Source organism: Parambassis ranga, chromosome 2 (genome assembly GCF_900634625.1).
Source record: "Parambassis ranga chromosome 2, fParRan2.1, whole genome shotgun sequence".
In the NCBI taxonomy this organism is placed as follows: Eukaryota; Metazoa; Chordata; class Actinopteri; family Ambassidae; genus Parambassis; species Parambassis ranga.
The window spans coordinates 8,210,551-8,228,583 of record NC_041023.1 but is presented as its reverse complement, the minus strand read 5'-3'; the positions used below and the strand labels follow the sequence as shown (position 1 = coordinate 8,228,583).

General features: G+C 42.7%; 1 protein-coding gene across 6 annotated transcripts in view; it reads right to left on the bottom strand.

Moving 5' to 3' along the window:
* rbms3 (RNA binding motif, single stranded interacting protein) overlaps positions 1-18,033 on the bottom strand; it is a 217,419-nt gene that overhangs the window by 50,050 nt on the left and 149,336 nt on the right. For all 6 annotated transcript variants that reach the window (XM_028432420.1, XM_028432383.1, XM_028432392.1 and 3 more), the window contains 2 exons: positions 6,375-6,532; positions 1,514-1,593 (listed from right to left, as the gene is read on the bottom strand). In XM_028432420.1, the coding sequence (XP_028288221.1) occupies positions 1,514-1,593; positions 6,375-6,532 (238 nt within the window). The remainder of the gene's footprint in view (positions 1-1,513; positions 1,594-6,374; positions 6,533-18,033) is intronic.

The window sequence follows — 18,033 nt, the reverse complement described above, 5'->3', positions numbered from 1 at the left end:
TTTGGGTCCAAAGAGGAATTTTATTGACATTTCTGTATGCTCCCTTTTGGTGTCATCAACAGCGGGTTGAGATAATCTATAATAACTGTTATCATGTCTGATCATCTGACAGCTCCCGGCCCAGTCAGATTTTGATGAAGCATTTCATCTGATTTCTTCAGCTTTACTTACTGTAAATAACTGAAAGAAATGATGACAAAATACAAACATAAAACCAAAGGTTTAGTATCCTTTGAAAGACTTCATAATCTAAAAAACACAAATGCTGCTGCACAAGAAACAATAGCTGCTTTAGCTGGAGCCTGTCATGGATGTGTATATTTAGGGGTATGATTTCATAGACCTTTCAGAAGGGACCATAGTAGCGGCGAACCAGAGAAGACCTTGTAAACTTAACCATTCCTAATTCCACAGAAGGATTTCCTTCATCAGGGCGGTAAATCTCTATGCTTGGCACAAGCCTGAACAATCCATTAACAATAATAAAGCCCGAGCAGCAGGGGAGATAGACCCTTAAAGGGGAAGGTCAGCCTGATATTACAGCTTTAAAGGTTTCCTATTACGGCTCAACTTCAATATAACCACTCACCTTGCCTTTAATGGCTGCTGGCTATGCAGTGGCTGAGCACATATGGAGATTCTAAAATCCAGTCTTTCTGAGATATAACTGGATAGTGGAGAGCAATTTATGGGTCTGCTTCTGTGCCACTGGTTGGAGGTGTGAGTGTTGTTAATAAAATTGCCACGGTGTTGAAGGAGATCTCAGTATTGCCCTTTCTGGTCCTGCTGTGGGATGCACAGGGAGACTATGAGTGCTGCAGCACCTGGCCCCAAAAGTGCTTAAGCAGCACATTTTCTTCATCCTGGCCTTTTCCTCTGACACTTTCTTTCATATCTTTACTCCCCTTCCAACTCACTTTTTCCCACTGCCACCTCTTGACACCATTACTCCCCTGGAGACTTGCTCTCTTTCCTACATTTCCCTAATTTTTGAAACTACGATGCCTCCTTGGAGTAAAAGACATTTCTGTGCATACAATGAGGTACAATCTTGTCTCGACTTATCCCTGCCTGTTTTCTCCTTGGACGATATCTAGGGTGACTGCAGGAAAAAAAAGAGACAGGAAGGAGAGAGAACTCTGCAACAGGGAGCCGGAGCAGAAAGAGGAAAGAGGGGAGAGTGCAAGCTCTTAAGTAGATTGCAAAGAACAGCACAGAGGCATGAGTGTGAATATTAAGAGGGTTTTCTCCTGCCCGAGAAGTTCCAGCCTGCAGCAAGAGCACCACTAGGGAGGGAGAGAGCTGGCGACAGAGAGGAAGAGACCTATAGAGCCATCAGCAGCTAGAGCTAACTGTTAGCTTTCGTTGTCAGAAACCACAGTGTACACAATCTATCAAGATGTCATGCAGATCTGAGATGAGAAATTATAATAACTGAATAAGAAAAGCAAGGTTTTTTATTGCAGAAGTGATGATTTTTCCAAATAAAAGAAAGAAAAAAAGGGAGACTCACCTGGAATGCCTGGTGGGGTTTTCAGGTATTTCCCATTGAAATGTTGTATCACTACCTCACATTTCTCTGTGGACTCCATCCTGCAATAAAATATAATACAAAGGATTTCATTGAGAATTCAGAAAAGGAAGAAAAACATCTGTATTTTGTACGTGATGTTAAATACAGCCACTAATGAACCAGAGTCACCCAGTAGACTGTGTCCAGCTGGCTGCTTATTACGAGTCTGTCCATTCTAAGAAGTCCAGTGAGAACATCCAGAGTCTGTCTGACTATCTGCAGCGGAAAGTCGCTGTCTGAATGACTCAGAATTCAGGGGTTTTAAGGAAAAGAGCTGTTAGGCAGCCTTTTTCTCTGCATAGCAGAAAGGACAAAGGAAAGAAATAGCAGGTGAAAGTGATGCAGAAGAATATGTAAAAGAAGACAGAGAAGGTAGAAATGAATACTTTTAGATGGTTAAGACAGAAAAAAATCCATGAAGTTAGACCCAGCCACTGGATCAAAGGATCTGTATGCAGCTGTCCAGCAGGGGGGCTCTGATCTTTTACATCATAAGCCTACTGGCATTAATGTCATACATACATTATGTATATATAAAAAAAAGCAGTTCAGACACATGTAACTACACAAATATGCTGTTTGGGGCACACACACACCTTTTATCCCAGGGAATATGAGGACATCTTTCCCCTTATAAAAATTGCATAATGATTTTTGGAAACTTACTGTTGGCTTTCATTCAAGGTTTATTGTGATAGCCTATTTAATGACTGGGTGCAGTCACTTCCTGTAGTCCAGGCCGGTTTCCCGCCAACCTCAAAGCAATAGCAGAACTACAGGAAGTCACTGCCCCAAGCCAAGAAAGAGTGAAGCACATAACCCGAGCAAAAGTCCAACATGCCATTAACAATATTTAGAATAAGTGGACTCTCGGTGACATGTCGATGCAACATTACACAAGCTTAAAAGTGTAATATCAATTAAAACTGTGCATATCAGTGCACAACATGAATTGATTGAGTTGTATTTTCAATACAAGTGAAGGACTTTCTCCTGACTATCTGACATTGAAAAGGTGTAGAAGGGTTTCTGACCATCCCGCACTCAGTTCAGACACACTATAAATCCTGCTTAAGCACCCCCAGGCAGTAACTTCATATTATATATGTAACAGAGAGATATGACAATGGCATCAATCTACTCGTCTAGGTTGCAGCAACAGCAAATAAGTGCTTATCCTAAAGTATTTTTAAACTTAATAGTTTAAAGTCAGTCTGTGCACTAGGTATCCATCAATGTAAGCTTCGAAAATAAACAGGCGACATTCCAACCTTTAATTTCTTGCAGCTTTAACTGATTGAGCTGTGAGAAGTGTAAGACATCACTAGAGTACATCAGTCAGACTATGAAGACTATGAAGTCACAGTAACTTTTTAAAAACAAATATCCATGTGCATGAATCTGCACACTGTGTTTCCCTTATACACACTGAGGGTTCATATTAAAATGAGAGTTTTTAAAAGCAGGCCTGAGTGATTGCCATGCCTTTATGGTAATACGCTCTTGGAATGTGCAGAATTCATTGCATTCCAGATTTTCATGCTTTATTCGCCCTCACATCCTAAAATACTCATATCATCCTGTCAGCCCCTCACTTCTCTGTCCTCTGTCTCTCATCCCTCTAGCCCTACCCTCATTCTTCTTCTTCTTCTTTTTTTTGCATAGCTTCTTTATCGCTCTCTCTGTCCCATCTATCTTACTACAGGCCCGTCTACACCTTTTCTTTTTGACGTCTCTCTCATTCCTCCCCGTCTTTCAACCTTGGTTATTTCCTCCATCTTTCACCGTTACCCTCGCTCTATCCTGCCCCATCTCTCTCTCTCTCTCTCCCTCTCTCTCACTTTTTTCCCTTGCCCTCCTTTCCTTCCCTCCGTGTCCATCCTTTTCTTTCCACGTTACGCCCAATCCACATCAACATCTTTCTCGTCATTCCTCCTCATACTTCTCTTTTTAGAATATGTAATCTCTCACACTTCCTTGCAACATCAATCTCTCACTGATCCTGTATCCACCCTTTCCTCCGCATCTCTCTCTCTCTCTTTTCCTTTCTGATACTGACCTGCTGCTGTGCCTCAGCTGATCACTAGTAATAACAACTGCTTTTGTGCACATCACTAAATGGAGATCAGTAACAACACCAGGGTGAGTATAGTCAAAAAGATATAGTTTAAAATTTTAGGATTAAGGATCTGTTTGCATTCCTAAAATGCCCCTAATCTGTGTTCACACTCACAGTACAGTCCCACTAATAGCTATTGCATAATACATTTAGTTTATGAGGCAGCCGACTGACACAGAGAGGATTTGCACGAAGCACAACTAACCTCTTTATCGCTTTTGCTCTTTTTCACTCAGGCTTAACAACCTTGTGAAATAATGATGCATGTATGTGAGAGCTCCCTTTAAAAATGTTCAGAGATTATTTGTTTGGATTTTAATAGCAGCTGACATTCAAGCTGAATAAATCTACCTTCTCTAGAGACAAGTAAGTGATTCTCTGACTCAGAAAGTTTATGCCGCTAAGTCCTTTGCATTTTTTATCCATCCCACACCTCCTCCTCATCTCTCCTTCACACTGTCCTGCAGCATGGTACGTAGGTAGACAGAAAACAGGTTGGTATAAGGAGGACAGGATGTTAAGCAGTCACAGAGGAACAAACCGGTCAGCCAGACTGTCTGTTGGTCAGTCAGTCAGACAGTCAGCCAGGTAGACATGGAGGCAGGCCGGCTTTTCTGTGTGTGTGCTGCTGGTTAATGGCATCAGGTGCTGCTGTCTGCAATGATTAGTGCTTGGGCTGGAGTAATGGGCTCTGATAACAGTAATGGATCGGCCCACAAACACTTAGCTCAGTTTACTCTCTCTAATGCCCCTCACAGCCCAGCCCTCAGCAGCTGTCTGTCTGTCTGTCTGTATGTTGGCACAGCTAATGGGACTTATGCAATTCATAAAACACATTGATTTGTTTGTTTTCTTCTTGGATTGGGTTGGATCTCTTCAGTGGTCTTCCTTGTCTGACCTGTACCACCTTTTTTGATCCTCTCTCTTACTCACTTCTCACTCTTTTTCCCACACACCCACACTGACTCATTGTCTGATCCTCAGCCTTTCTCATCACCTTCTCTTTCTCCTTATAATAACCTCTATGATTAGCTCCTTTTTACCTGACTATTGTTTCACTCTCTCTCTCTCCTGCTCTCACTCTCCCATTCCATCATGGCTCTTCCTCCTCCCACTGGCTGCTTGAACAGGTGGCCTGTGGCAGGTTGTTGCTGTGCTCTGCTTGTCGGCCTGCAGGAGGCTGCCTACCTGTCTGTGAGTGTACGTGTGAGAGCCTGCTTTTCAGAGGGTGTGTTGATATATGTGCATGCGAGCATGTGTGCGAGTTGCTAAGTATCTGCGCATATTTGTGCATAAGTGGCTGTTTGTGTGTGTGTGTGTGTGTGTGTTTGTGCTTGTCTGTCCTGCTGTAACCCCTGGTAATAGAGCAGGGAATAGGAGAGGAGTTCAGCTAGAGCGGGTGATTAAGAAAAATCCCTGCAAGATGGCGGTTCTGTGGCCGTCACTGGCCTCCTCTGGGTAAACAGGGGAGAAATGTGTGGAGAGGAATGAGAGCCTGGTGGCTGCTGTCGAGGACAAGGACAGAACAGTTTATGACTTTGGGGGATTAACAAGCTGGAGTGGAAACTTTTCTAAGTAGAAAAAGAAATAAACAGCTCAATGATAGGCTTGGTCTTGTAAATTTAGCAGCAGTGACTATACTGCAAGGATATGGGAGTAATTGCCAGCATCCATGAATGTTTGTGAAGCATCCATTAATGGAGATGTGCACTGACACACACACACACACACACACACACTGAAGCACAGGTATGAACAAAGACAACTCATCCACTGGCAGACACACAGTCAAACAGGCTTAGAGAAGAAACAAATCACCTTTCAAAGTTTCCACTGCCTGAAGGTTAGAAGTATCTTTTAAGACTGCGCGTAAAGTGTGAGCCTGACTGCAGTGTGACATGAGGGCTGATTGATAAGTTGGTGTATCTCTTATTACATGTTCTCCCTAAATGAAAAGTTTGAAGTCAATAACTTCTGTTCTCTTTCTGTGTCAGGTAGCTAAGTTAACACTGAGCCTCAGCCTTAACCATGCAAACCTTTATTCTCTGCAAATTGGATCTCTTAAGACAGTAATAGGGAAAAGAAATCATGATGAAATCGGTGTAGGAAGCTCACAGGACAACACTCCAGTCCACAAGTCCGCAATGGTGATGGTTGCCACCTAGGAATGTGGACTGAACTTTACTACATCCCCCAAGTTGAAGATTGTGATGTAATTACCGTTGATAAGCCCTTTTTGGAAGCAGAAGCATACCTCTACAAAGAAGGTATCTGTTTTCTGCACACTGGCTGGACTAAGTGTATAAGAGAAGGAGGGTGCTATGCTAGAAAATTCACCGACTGGGTGTCCTTTCAGTTACTTACAGTATTTTCATGTGTGCATCTGTCAAAGAAGAACTAAAATAGGTTCAAATTTGAGTTCAATTTACTAAACCTGTGACAACAGTTCTATGGCTCTGGGGGGAGCCAAAAAATTAACCTAATTACTGTGCGTCACCCAGGTGACCTCAGTTTTCTCTAGAGACTTACCATTTTTACTATTAAGCCTAATTACAAAATGGAATTGGTAAGATACGTGTTGGCGGAGTGCTGTATTATAGAAACGGTCTGGTTGTTAGAGCTGCACTTCACACACGGACTAAAGGACTGACATCTCACACTGCTGTCATTACTGTTGTTTACCTGGCGAAGCCGACTCCTCTGCTGACACCATTGGCATCCCTCAGTATCCTCGTGGAGATGACGTGACCCAGGGGCTTCAGCATATTCTCCAGCTCCTGCTCATCCATGGACACTGGCAGGTTGGAGATGTACAGGTTGGTGGGGTCCTGCTCTTGTTGCTGCAGGGCAGGGATGGTTGAAGAGCCCGAGGTGTGGAGGAAAAAAGGAAAAGCAAAGACGCTGTTAGAAATAATGTATCACAATCAGTTGTAGGAAGTGTGAAATAATGCACCAGCTTTGTGTCATGAGCAATCGCATAACATGTTGCTATGTTGCCAACTGTGCAGCTAAACTCAGGCTAACCTCACATGACATTTGGCCTCCCTGACACTCACACAGTCATTTGCACAAATGAAATATGGACGCATCAATAATTCACTGCGCCCCTGGCTGTGCATGCATCAATGAATGACTGCGTTGGCTACAATATGGATCTATATGAGTATTAATCTTGCATGCTGTACATATTCACAATAGCTTGTGAGTCATCTGCATGTTTCTTTTTAACCCATTTTTAATGGGGTATGTTTAGAGATCAAGGGAGAGAGAAGCTGTGTATTGTACAACAGCAATTTCAGTGTAGTACCCAGAGGCTACTGCTAGCTACGTCAGGCTGCACAGCTGGTGGTGGGTTGAGCCTGAGGTAACAATGGGCCCACTGAGCTCTACAGTAGAACAGCTTGAAACAGCCCCACTAGTCAATCAGTCATCTAACTAGAAGTCAGTCAGTCAGTCAATAAATCAAGCATGAAAGTGCATCCTTACAATGCTGAACGCTGTATGCTCATTAGCATATACTTTTCAAATGTCTCAGTCCACCAGGTCTCTAATCAGGCTGCCAGCCAGAGACTGTCAACAAACCTTTCATTCAGCAGTAGTCAGCACCAATGACAAACACACAATTAAAAATCCAAAATTTACTGCTCAAATAAACAAGTTTTAGCCTGTTACACACACATGTAAGTAGTGGAAGGCTATTAAAAGAAGTAAGCCAAGTCTAGTCTCTTGAACTTAATAAACACACAATCAGAGAAGAAGAAAAAAAGAAGAAGAAGACCAAGGGCAAGCACGAGAACTGATACCTTCTACTCGGAAAACAGGATATTTAATTTTAAGTTTTTAGTTTTTTTTTTCTCTTTTCTAAAGCACAGGCAGACTTGTAATGTAATAATGTAATTTAGGACTACTTTACTTTAAAAAGAGTTGATTTGGCCTCAAACAAAGTCTCGGGGATGTATTTCATACACTTATGTAGAGCTGTAAACACCAACTTCAATCCAGAAGTCTGTCATCTTTCTCAGCTGGGGGTTGTGAGATACTTCAGATGCAGGCTGCATAAACACTGTCTTTGAGAATCTTTACAGACTCCGTGATTCACCGCAGGCAGCCCTGCTTCACAAAGTCTTGTTGTGCTTTCTGTTGACGATGGAAGGATGAGGTTAAGGAGGTGGACAGGAAGTGCCTCCAACCAGCGTCCTGCCTCCAACTCTCCATCTGTCAGGAGAACCCTGGTCCCTCCCCTGATTAATTAGCTGCCTTATCTGACAGGACATGCTTGATCTGATTAAAACCTTTGGGAAGGAAGCTGGTGCCTAAGACCACAGCCTTTTTTCCTTTATCCAGGAACTCAATTACCTAACTAAACTCCATCTTCTGCAGGTTTGTCACATCAGAACACAAGGAAGAGGCTCACATGAGTTTGTATAACACAGGATTTGGGAGTGAATGAGGCTTAATTAAATCTGCCTGTAAAAATCTAGTGTACACATGTCACTTTTCTGCAAAGTCCCTTCAGTGTGTGTAGCCTTGCAGCTGTGCTTTCCTTTGAGTATCACTGATTATGTGAGCCAATGTTTTTCAGGATTATGTCAAATGGGCTTCGTATTCCGATGCAGAGAGGAGGTCTGGATCAAAGAGTTAACTGACTGACTCACTCACTGGGCTAAGCCAATGATGAGGGAGTTTATGCATGCACAGCTGAATGAAAGCACTTTCTCCTATAGGCATGAGACACGGTGAAAGACTGCGACAGAATGTGAAGCGGTAATTTGTGTGCGTGGGTTAATAGTAGAGGGCTCCGTTTGCAGGGAGGAGGATGGATTATCACGGGGAGGCCTCATCTATGCACGGCCGCCTCGCTAAGTTTTCTCTTTGATGACGTTCCGCACCACAAAGCCCTAAATACCCAGATGAGAAGGTTACGGAGAGGAGTGGAAATTGGGGTGTTTTGACGGGAGGTGAGATGGGCTGGGCCATTCCACAAGGAGATTTAATTTCCTTTAATGTCAGCCTCGGCACACGCTCAGCTGTCAGGCTATGAATGAAACGGTAATTGAGGTGTGTGTGCTTGTGCGTACCTGTGTATATCCCATATTGGAGTAATTATGCACACACATTTGTTCGATTAAAAATACTGTATATACTTGTGCTTTATGTTTCTGAGAAGCCCGGCTGCTACTCGTGTGGCTGTCCCCTCTTCATTGACCAACATTTTCGAAGGTTAATGGAAAGGCTCCAGGCTGCGCTGGGGCTTTGATGAGCATAATTCCTTCACCTTGCCACCAGGAGGACGGGAGAAATCCAACTGTGTGTGTGTGACAGGAGGGGATGTGGTGGAGGGGGTGTGTGGGTGGACGACGTGTCATTTCCTGCTGACGGATGGCCCCCTCGCTAGAGCTGACAGCCCCAGTAGCAGTTATTTCATTTCGACACCCTGCTCTGTTTACCTCACTGTAATTTCTGAGAACATTACCATGCTGCAGGGGAGGGGGGGCGTTTTATTATAGTGAGAAAAAAAAAATTGCGAGGATTTGGGTAAGGGAGATCACGTGCAAAAGGTGAAAGAAAACTGAAAAGAAAGACAGGCGTGGAGGCAGCTGACATGACAGGCAGATATAGCACATTAAAGGAAGCCCTTGTTGCCTTTTGACAGTGCTTGAGGGAAAAGAGGCGTCAGACGTTAGAAGTCTCTGGTTCTGCCTATGGGGCTCTCAGGGCTGTATCCATTTAAGTGATAAAAGTTAAAGAGGTAGATGTGTGTCCTGACTGGGGGCATGTCGAGGTTGCATGGAAGCAGCCCTGGTTCTTGTGTCAATGCTCCCCAAAAAAAACCAAAATCTCAGAGATTCACTCCATCTTTTCCCCTTCCTCCAGTTCCTTCCTGCATTTCTGTTTTTACCCCTGTTCTCATCTCTCCCCATCCAGTATGCTCAAGAAATTAAAGCTCTAGGTGTATTTGGCACTGCAGGGCTTTTTGAGCACTGATACACACTCTACCTGTATGTGTGTGTTTGTGTCAGTCCCTGGTATAACAACACACAACTCTCTTCCCTCAGGCATGCTACATTGGCCTGCTGTGTGACTAACCAGCAGCCTGAAGCAGCACAATTAAAGCCAAAGACAATGGGGCTATGTGTCGTTTTCTAGTTGGAGAAAACTGCAAGGAAGCAGGAGTTGTTGTGTTTCTGCTGCTATGAGGATGCGTTGCTGACAAGTTTGCAGATGCCAGAGGGATTGTTCCTGTTCTCTTGTATATAGGTTGAGGATCAGATCTGTCTGCAGGAGCCTGAGTTTGCAGAATGTAGACAGAAGACAAGCAGGCCAACCAAGTGGAAGGAAAGATGGAAGAACAGGGAGCTGGAGAAGAGGGGGAGAGGCATCAACTCACTTCAAAAGCTTGAGTTTAATTTGTGTGGAGCCAGAGAATTCAGAGACAAAAAGGTAGCACTACAAAGGACTTATCATTCTGTCAGCTGGGTAGTCAGCTGGTCAGACAACAACAGGCAAAGTCAGCCGGGCAGCTTGGTGCCCTTTGATGAGTGCTTCCCAACATTTTTCACTTACGAGTGGATGGGAGAATCATTCTACTTTTCCCTTTTGTAGAGGCTGTTGTCAAATGCTTCCTCCACACTCTGCCGTTCTGTCTGTTATCAGGGCCCTCTGTGACACTCAGCTTCAAGCCCCATCCACATCCAAGACTTAACATTACATTGTGTTCCCATCACGGTGTGTTGCTGTCCGCCGCAGACGTTTTACAGTAGATGCTAGCAGAGCCAGGCTGCAGGAGACATGATACAAAGTGCACAAAAGGCTTCACGGCTCTGGCTTGAATGCAAGTTTGATTTTCTAAGCATCCAATAAATGAAATGCAGCATATCTACCTTTTCAGCACAGTGAGGCTACATGTATCCACTAAAGTGAGACTCTACAGACAGATGGTGAAACTTTCCAAGGCTTAAATTCTGTTCTCCAAACTCAAACACATCCTTACAAGCAGCACTGACATATGCAAACGCACATCATAATCCAACATATGCATACACATCTGCAACCAAGACGCACTCAATCACAGAACAGCATGTCACAGCGCCAAAGGAAGACAACAAGAACGCAAGCTGGTAATGCGTGAGGTCCTTCTACTGCTCACAGGGGGTGCTGACAAAATCCACATTTCTCATTCAAACCTTCTGTTGGAAACAAACGGCTGTGAAGCGGCGGATTTGTGCCATCACCTAGGGCAGCCATATTCAATCCGATTACCATATTATGTCTGAACAAACAGCCTGAAACACCTGACACTTTACACAGCACCGCAAACGGGTTTAAGATAGAGAGGGCAAACACACCGCGTAGGCACACAGCTGCTAATGCTTATGAAACTGCATTAAAACTCATTTATATTGATTGTTTTAGATGGCATTCGTCCAGTAATACACAATTTGAATCCGCTTAGCGTGCAGCAGCGCTAAAGTCACTTTACTACGAAGAAAGAGCTGCTTTGTCTATAGTAGAAGAAATACAAATTGGCATTGGAAGTTGGTTAGGGTTGGGCATCAACACGGGTTTTAGGGGAAAAATTCATGGTTTGCGTTAAAAAAAGAACAACATAAAAGTTAAATAAGGCAAAGTTGTCTCATGTATCATTGCCATGGTAACAAAATCATCCCACATAACACATCTGATATCCATTACAAACATAAAACTGTAGGTAGGAGTCAGATAGGTACATAAAATTCTCCTGAAAGTGTGACATGTATTGCACATCTAGCACTTTAAAATCATGATTCTCTATGAATAAAAATATGATTTGCTCCACTCTCAGCTTCTGAACAACAGCAACAACACTGTTGTCCTGATCTGTAATCATCCTCTCTGTAAGCTAGCAAACTGATCAATTATTTCATTTGTTCACATTAGGATGCTCACATGATTGATCAGTCAGAGTAGCTGCAACAGCATTATCCACTCACCAACAGATGGTGGCTAAGAAAATGCCCATTAATTAACCTCTCACTAGCCCTTTCAGCAAAAAAAGTTACTGTCACACAGAGCACAAAGTTTATTTTCATGTTTTTATCAGAAGATAAAAAGAGCAGAATATGAAGCTGAGCAGCAACAGATTACAAGTTCACCTTGCTCACGGAATGTTCCATTTGGCTGGAATACAATGTTACCTGATTAAATAAAAATCTCACAAATTACCATACGTTGCTGCAGAAAACATCTTAATACATCACATTATTCAGCCACAGAATTCCTCCCATGAGTGCAATCCGAGCCAATGACAACTAAGTGTGTCCTCGCACCCCGAGGCACTGAGCTGTTTAGTTTGGTTTTAAGACCTCCACTCATTCGCTCACATAATTACACACAACACTGGCGCAGCACTACATCTAATATGAGCAAAATCTCACACACGCATGCACCAGTCTACATGGAATTCTGCACACAAACACACACACACACATGCTGTCAATCTTTGTCCCATTACTGCTTATGGAAAATGACTTTGGAGCTACTTTACATTATGCTGAGATGATAGATGCTGTGTAAGGAACAAAAGTGGGTGATACATTATTGAGACTTTGAGTATGCTAACACAGTGGTGGGGCTTTGTTTTACTCATTCTCTCAGCTGGGCCTGCACTCTGCTGGCATAGCTGGTAAAATATTCATCCAACATAAGGCGCAGTGAGAGCTGTGGCACAAGCTGGCATTTCATACATTCTTTAACTGCACCACTACAAGACAGTAAATGCAAAATTACAAGAAAATATTGAAGCAGAAACAAAAAAAAAACATCACCAGTGTTCGTGTATTTCCTTTACAGGGCCGAGGGAGACACACATCTCACATTACAGCTTTAATAAAAACATTTCTCCAGATTATGGGGTTGATCTTTTCGATTTAAAATGGCTCCAGCAGTGATTAGAAATAAACTATACTCTTATTAACTGGAGGTCTAGAGCCCCAAATGGAAACCTTAATCAGGTAAACACTTGTTAGAAAGATGTTAATTGTTGGTTTGGCAATAGAGGAAGGAAACACAAGCATCAAGGATGCCTCACAGCACATCAAGTATCATTTTGTGTCATTTCAGATGTGTGTTGGGGCAGATCACACCTTTACTTTGCAAAACAGACATAACACCACTAAATTATGTCTGCCATCAATGTCATGGCTCATACATTTTGATGCTGGGTTAATGTGAATTTAAATGGGTCGATATGCGCTTCACCCGCTTAATCACGACCCCCTGATTTGATTTTGTATCTCCCTCGGTGAGCTAATATTCCAGAGATTAAAATTTCATGTGGAGCTCATATCAAAAATCCATTATTAACATGGAAGACGGGCACGCTGGCCTTACCCCTGTGCTCCACCAAAAGGACACAAAACTCATGCACGCATAAGTGGGCAGGCACACATGCATGCGAAAATACTTTTCGCCAAAGCTCCCCTGAGGACCTCAAGACAAATTCATCCTCCTTTTGTAGAAATATTGAGGATTTTCCTTATGAGCTGTGGTTATGTCCTCATGCTCCCTCAGCTCAGGACCAACAACATTCACAAATGTCTTCCTGGTTTCATAATACATTTTCATCACTGTAACCTTCGCATTTTTCCATTATGGTGTTTGCAACAACAGCTCATTGTGTTGTCACCAGGGTAAATGCATTTTTCCGTGTTATGCATCATTCATGATATCATTTCTGAGATTGAATTCCTCCTGGCTGACATCATGTGGAGGTGGGGAACGGTGGTGGGGGTGGAGGTTCTGGTTTTGGAGCGGGGATGTATGCATGTGTGTAACGGGTGTTGAGCTGTTTGATTTTAACTATTGACCAGCAGGAGGAACTCTGACGCAGGCAGCCAACAGTATATGTAATTTATGAATGACGTTTCTATTGTCTGTCTCTATTGTCTGTTAACATTTAAAAAAACAACATTTGCACATTTTTACTTTATAACTCATTGCATTATTTCACTACGTGTCCTCTTTGACCACACACTTAGAAACACTTCACTCTGGTCTAAAATACAGTGATTCCACGGACTAATTCAAGTCCATGGAGAACCACAGGGACACAGCTGCATTGTCTTTGCTCCACTTAGGGCAGAAATACATGGTTTAAAGTGAAAAGTTAGGCTCTTCTGTTAAAGGGTGCACTGATTTTTATCACACAAAGCGTACAAACCTTTATCTGCTGCCGGTCAACACACATCAATTATTTTTGGCAATGAAATTCTTTAGTGAAGTAAAAAAACAACAAGGGACAGGAAACACTTTCAAAAAACAATGGTCTGATATAGTACTCCTGGAAGGTTAATGCCACCTACACCTTATCAGACTACTGCAGCCAAATGACCACATATCATGCAAGTAAAGTAAAGTAATCAGCTAACAGTAGGCATACGTGGACAGTACTTTTTAGCACTAGCACTAACTTGAAAATATCAACTTTAACCCTATCTGTTATCTTTTCCAAACCTAATCAAGCATTAACATGAAAAATGGAAGAAAATGGTAGTAAACAGAGTGTAAAAACAAAATCAGTCTAAATCCAAAAAATGATTCTTGATGGGATTTGAGCATGAGTCAATGAAGCAACCACATCTAAAGAAGTACCTGAAGTTGAGGGGGAACACCATTTATGAAAGTTTAGGAACCACTGGTCTAGATTCCTCAAGATCACAAGGTATCCTGCACATTGACCTATGAACTTAAAAAACTGCTAAAATTCCCACATGATTCCACAGAGCACGCCCGCTTCTCTACTTCAGAGAGCCTGTCTCATTCAATACACGCTGTTCTTAGAACTACCACATACGGTCCTCAAAGCTGCCCTCGACGGGGTTTACCGCATCATAAAATTGTCATACATGTTAACTCCATGGTGTATAGGTCAAATGAGCCGTGGCAGTGGACGTTAAGTGGCTTCAATAGTCTGCACATGTCTGTGTAAGGAACGCATTAACCAGGCTGTCCGGGTTAGAGGATCAAAGTGTGCAGATGGGCAGGAATGCACAGTCACATGCATGCACTTCAACATGCATTGATGACTCGGTGCATGTCCTCTGTAGCTCACTAAAGATAAACAAGCCCATTACACCCAGCTGCACGCAGCCACGGCTCCTTTTTAATCTGGTTTAAAAAGCGGGCAGACACAATATTGTTGACACGTCAGATTCAGTGTTAAGATGACAGCTAGGATGTGCGAGCCTTTCAGCAGACTGGTACAGCATCATCAGAAACCAGGAGAGTGACAATCTCTTTGTTCCCCTCCACACTCCATCACCTGCACTCCAAATGGAGCCACAATGCAATTTTCACTTATGAATCTACTGCAAAGCAAATAGCATACGCTGTTTGCCTACTCCACAAACACACCCTGAATAACTACCCTGGGTCATGGACTCATTTGTTATTCCTTAATGTGCCACTACTCACCGGGGAACACTAAGGCTGCCACGTGAAACTGCACAGCGATGTGAGCATCATATGTCTAACTGCAGCAGAAACACTTTGCTTTAGCTCTGTCACATCTGTACAGACAAATGAAAACACAGTGAAGGCGAGAGCCTCCGAAATATTGAAATATATATTAAAGAATTATTTCTCAATGGAAAACAGCAACAACAAAAGTAATAAAAAAGCAATAATGGAAGTGTTGTGCGGGGAAAGCCACTCAGAACGAATCAACATTTATGTGACATCAGTCAGGTTCACTGTTGGAGCTGTTGCAATGACTTCCAAATACAAAATGTGGAATATTGGACCCCTATTCAATCACAAGGCACAGGTTCCTGAAAGCTGCTGATTAATTAAAGTCCCGATTTTTTCCAGAATAAATTATTTTAATGTGCCCTTTTCAAACATAAGATATGTAACATTTACTATGTGAGGCATCCAGACAAAAAAAATCTGATCACAAGATTAGAGGTTCCCACAACAGCACCGTGCATCTTGCCAATGTGAAGATAAAGGCTGGTGGTTGACCCACAGTGACATGGAGACGTATTTCAAGAGGTGATTTCAGTCTATGACACTCAACAAATAGTGACTTGATTAGTCAAACTTAGCCTGTGGATGACAAAGGGGAGTGAATGTGCCAGTTCTTTCTGAACGGTTTGGGCTTCTAAGCAACAACCAGCTGATGTATTAGGTTAACTCAACATTGCTGGCTTCATGCAGTGTTTTACTGCATGTTAATAAACCCCATATACATACATACATTTTTGGTGCTGAGGAAATCTGCCGCTATGCAGGTAATATTTGTACTGTATGCTACAAATGTAATACATATTGTGAAATTGAAAGTTGTTTTGACACGGCTACAGCCCCTTCCACATAACTCTCTCACCTCTCTGTGAACCCTGTCCTCATTTTCCTCCTGCTCCTGGATGTGGACACTCATTATAGTCTCACTCAATGTTGGCAAAAAGCCTGCGCAGGTCCTCAGATCTTATGTTCTTAGTTGTTATTATCTTGTGCGATTATTTTTCTAGGCCTCCAACTTCAGAAGAGCAAAACTTTCAGTATAATTAAATACATGTTAAATACTGGAAAATGTTCGGTGTTGTCTATAAATCGAGTTTGATCATAAAAACTAGTGTTAACAAAACTAATTATCGTATATATCATATTGTCACATTTGTTTTAAGCCTACAAGACCAAAGCCATGTGTGTATGACATGAACACAAATTACCACATACAGTACTATAATCCATAATATGTTTCCTACAGGAGCTTTGGTGTAGACAGCTTTGCCCCTGGAGTTAAAATTTATCAATTTACACCTGGACTTCAACATAAATATTTCCATTATTACACAGCAGCCGTAACTCAGTATGATTGTGACACATTTGTTTTCAACATGACTTGTTTAAATTACTCACTGGTCTTCTAAGGCTTAAGAAGCGCTGTCTCTTTTCCCTTTGCTAAGCGATTCTGTTGACCCCTCAACAACAGTACGCTTAGTTTCCGAACCCAAACCCAGTCTCTTAGCTGTATATTTCAGTCATTAGCGGTAGATGACCTATATAGGAGGGACGGCTGCTTGTTACAGTCTAATTATCACCCTAAATGGCCTGGAAGAGGGCTGGTACAGCAGGAGATAATGTGTTTGTTATGGACTCTAATGATACAGTGGAAGCAAACTAACGACCCACCCTGGGTGTCCCACAGAGTTCAATGGCTTCATCACTCCGGCGCTGTGAAAACTTGAAAAAGTCTCTACACAACAGCTTCCTATTTTCGGAACAGGGAGAGCAGGGACAAAGAGAGGACACAGAGAGAAACAGAATACCACGGACAGTAGAAATAATAACTGCTACAGTACTTTTAATTATGATCATGCATGAAAAACACCCTAGTGTCTGAGGTAATATCAAATATGTGTAGCCATTGAGGGAAGGGAAGAGCAATGGCTGCTGGGTAATAAGGAGGCGGGAGTCCCTGGTTTGTAAGCCAACTGCATAAAAGACGTCTAGACAGATGTCATAGGTCTTGGCAGCAGAGACAGGGACATCAGTGTCCACATGACAGCCTGATGGAGTGAGTGAACTGGAGAAGCAGAGAAAGGAGAGGAAATGGAGAGGAGGACAAGCTTCCTGCAAGATGGAAGAGGGTCACCTTATCCGGAGGTCATCATGGGTTGAGTGGGAGAAGAGAGGAAAACCACACGTGAGGTGACTGAATAAACATCAGTCATCTGATGTCGACGCCTGCTTTATGTCTTCAGATAATTAACTGTCACACATGTCCCTGCAGGTCTGAGGATTTCCATAATCACTCCGTCATTTATCTTTGCCATTCAGGAGGACATTATCACAGTTACAGCTAATTCACAGGTTTCGTTTCAGAGAGAGAGAGAGAAAAACATGATTTAGATCTTGGTTACAATACCCACCTTTTCTGCAATACAATTTGCTGCCTGAAAAGTATCGCCTCAGTATCACAAGTATCATTTATGCCTGAAAGCGATGACAAAATGCTACCTTTGGGTATGTGAATCTTTCAGACCCTGACAATGTATCTGTATGTTGTTGTATTACATTTTTCTTATTATATTTGTGGGAAAAAAGTTAGTAAGTGAACGGATATTTTGGTATCTACATGCTGCACTGTGAGAAGTGAGGCACAAAGGGAGTCAGAAAGCCCTACAGAAAGAGAAATGTGTTTACCATCTCCAAACAGGTCTTTAAAAACAGGGCAGTCCGGCGCCCTGGCATCTCCTCCTGGGCAGTCGGCTGTGAAAACCATCATGATGACCCACAGCGCTGTTAGCTCAGCAGCGTATGAACGGTGCCATTCTGTGTAATGTCAACAGAGATCGCT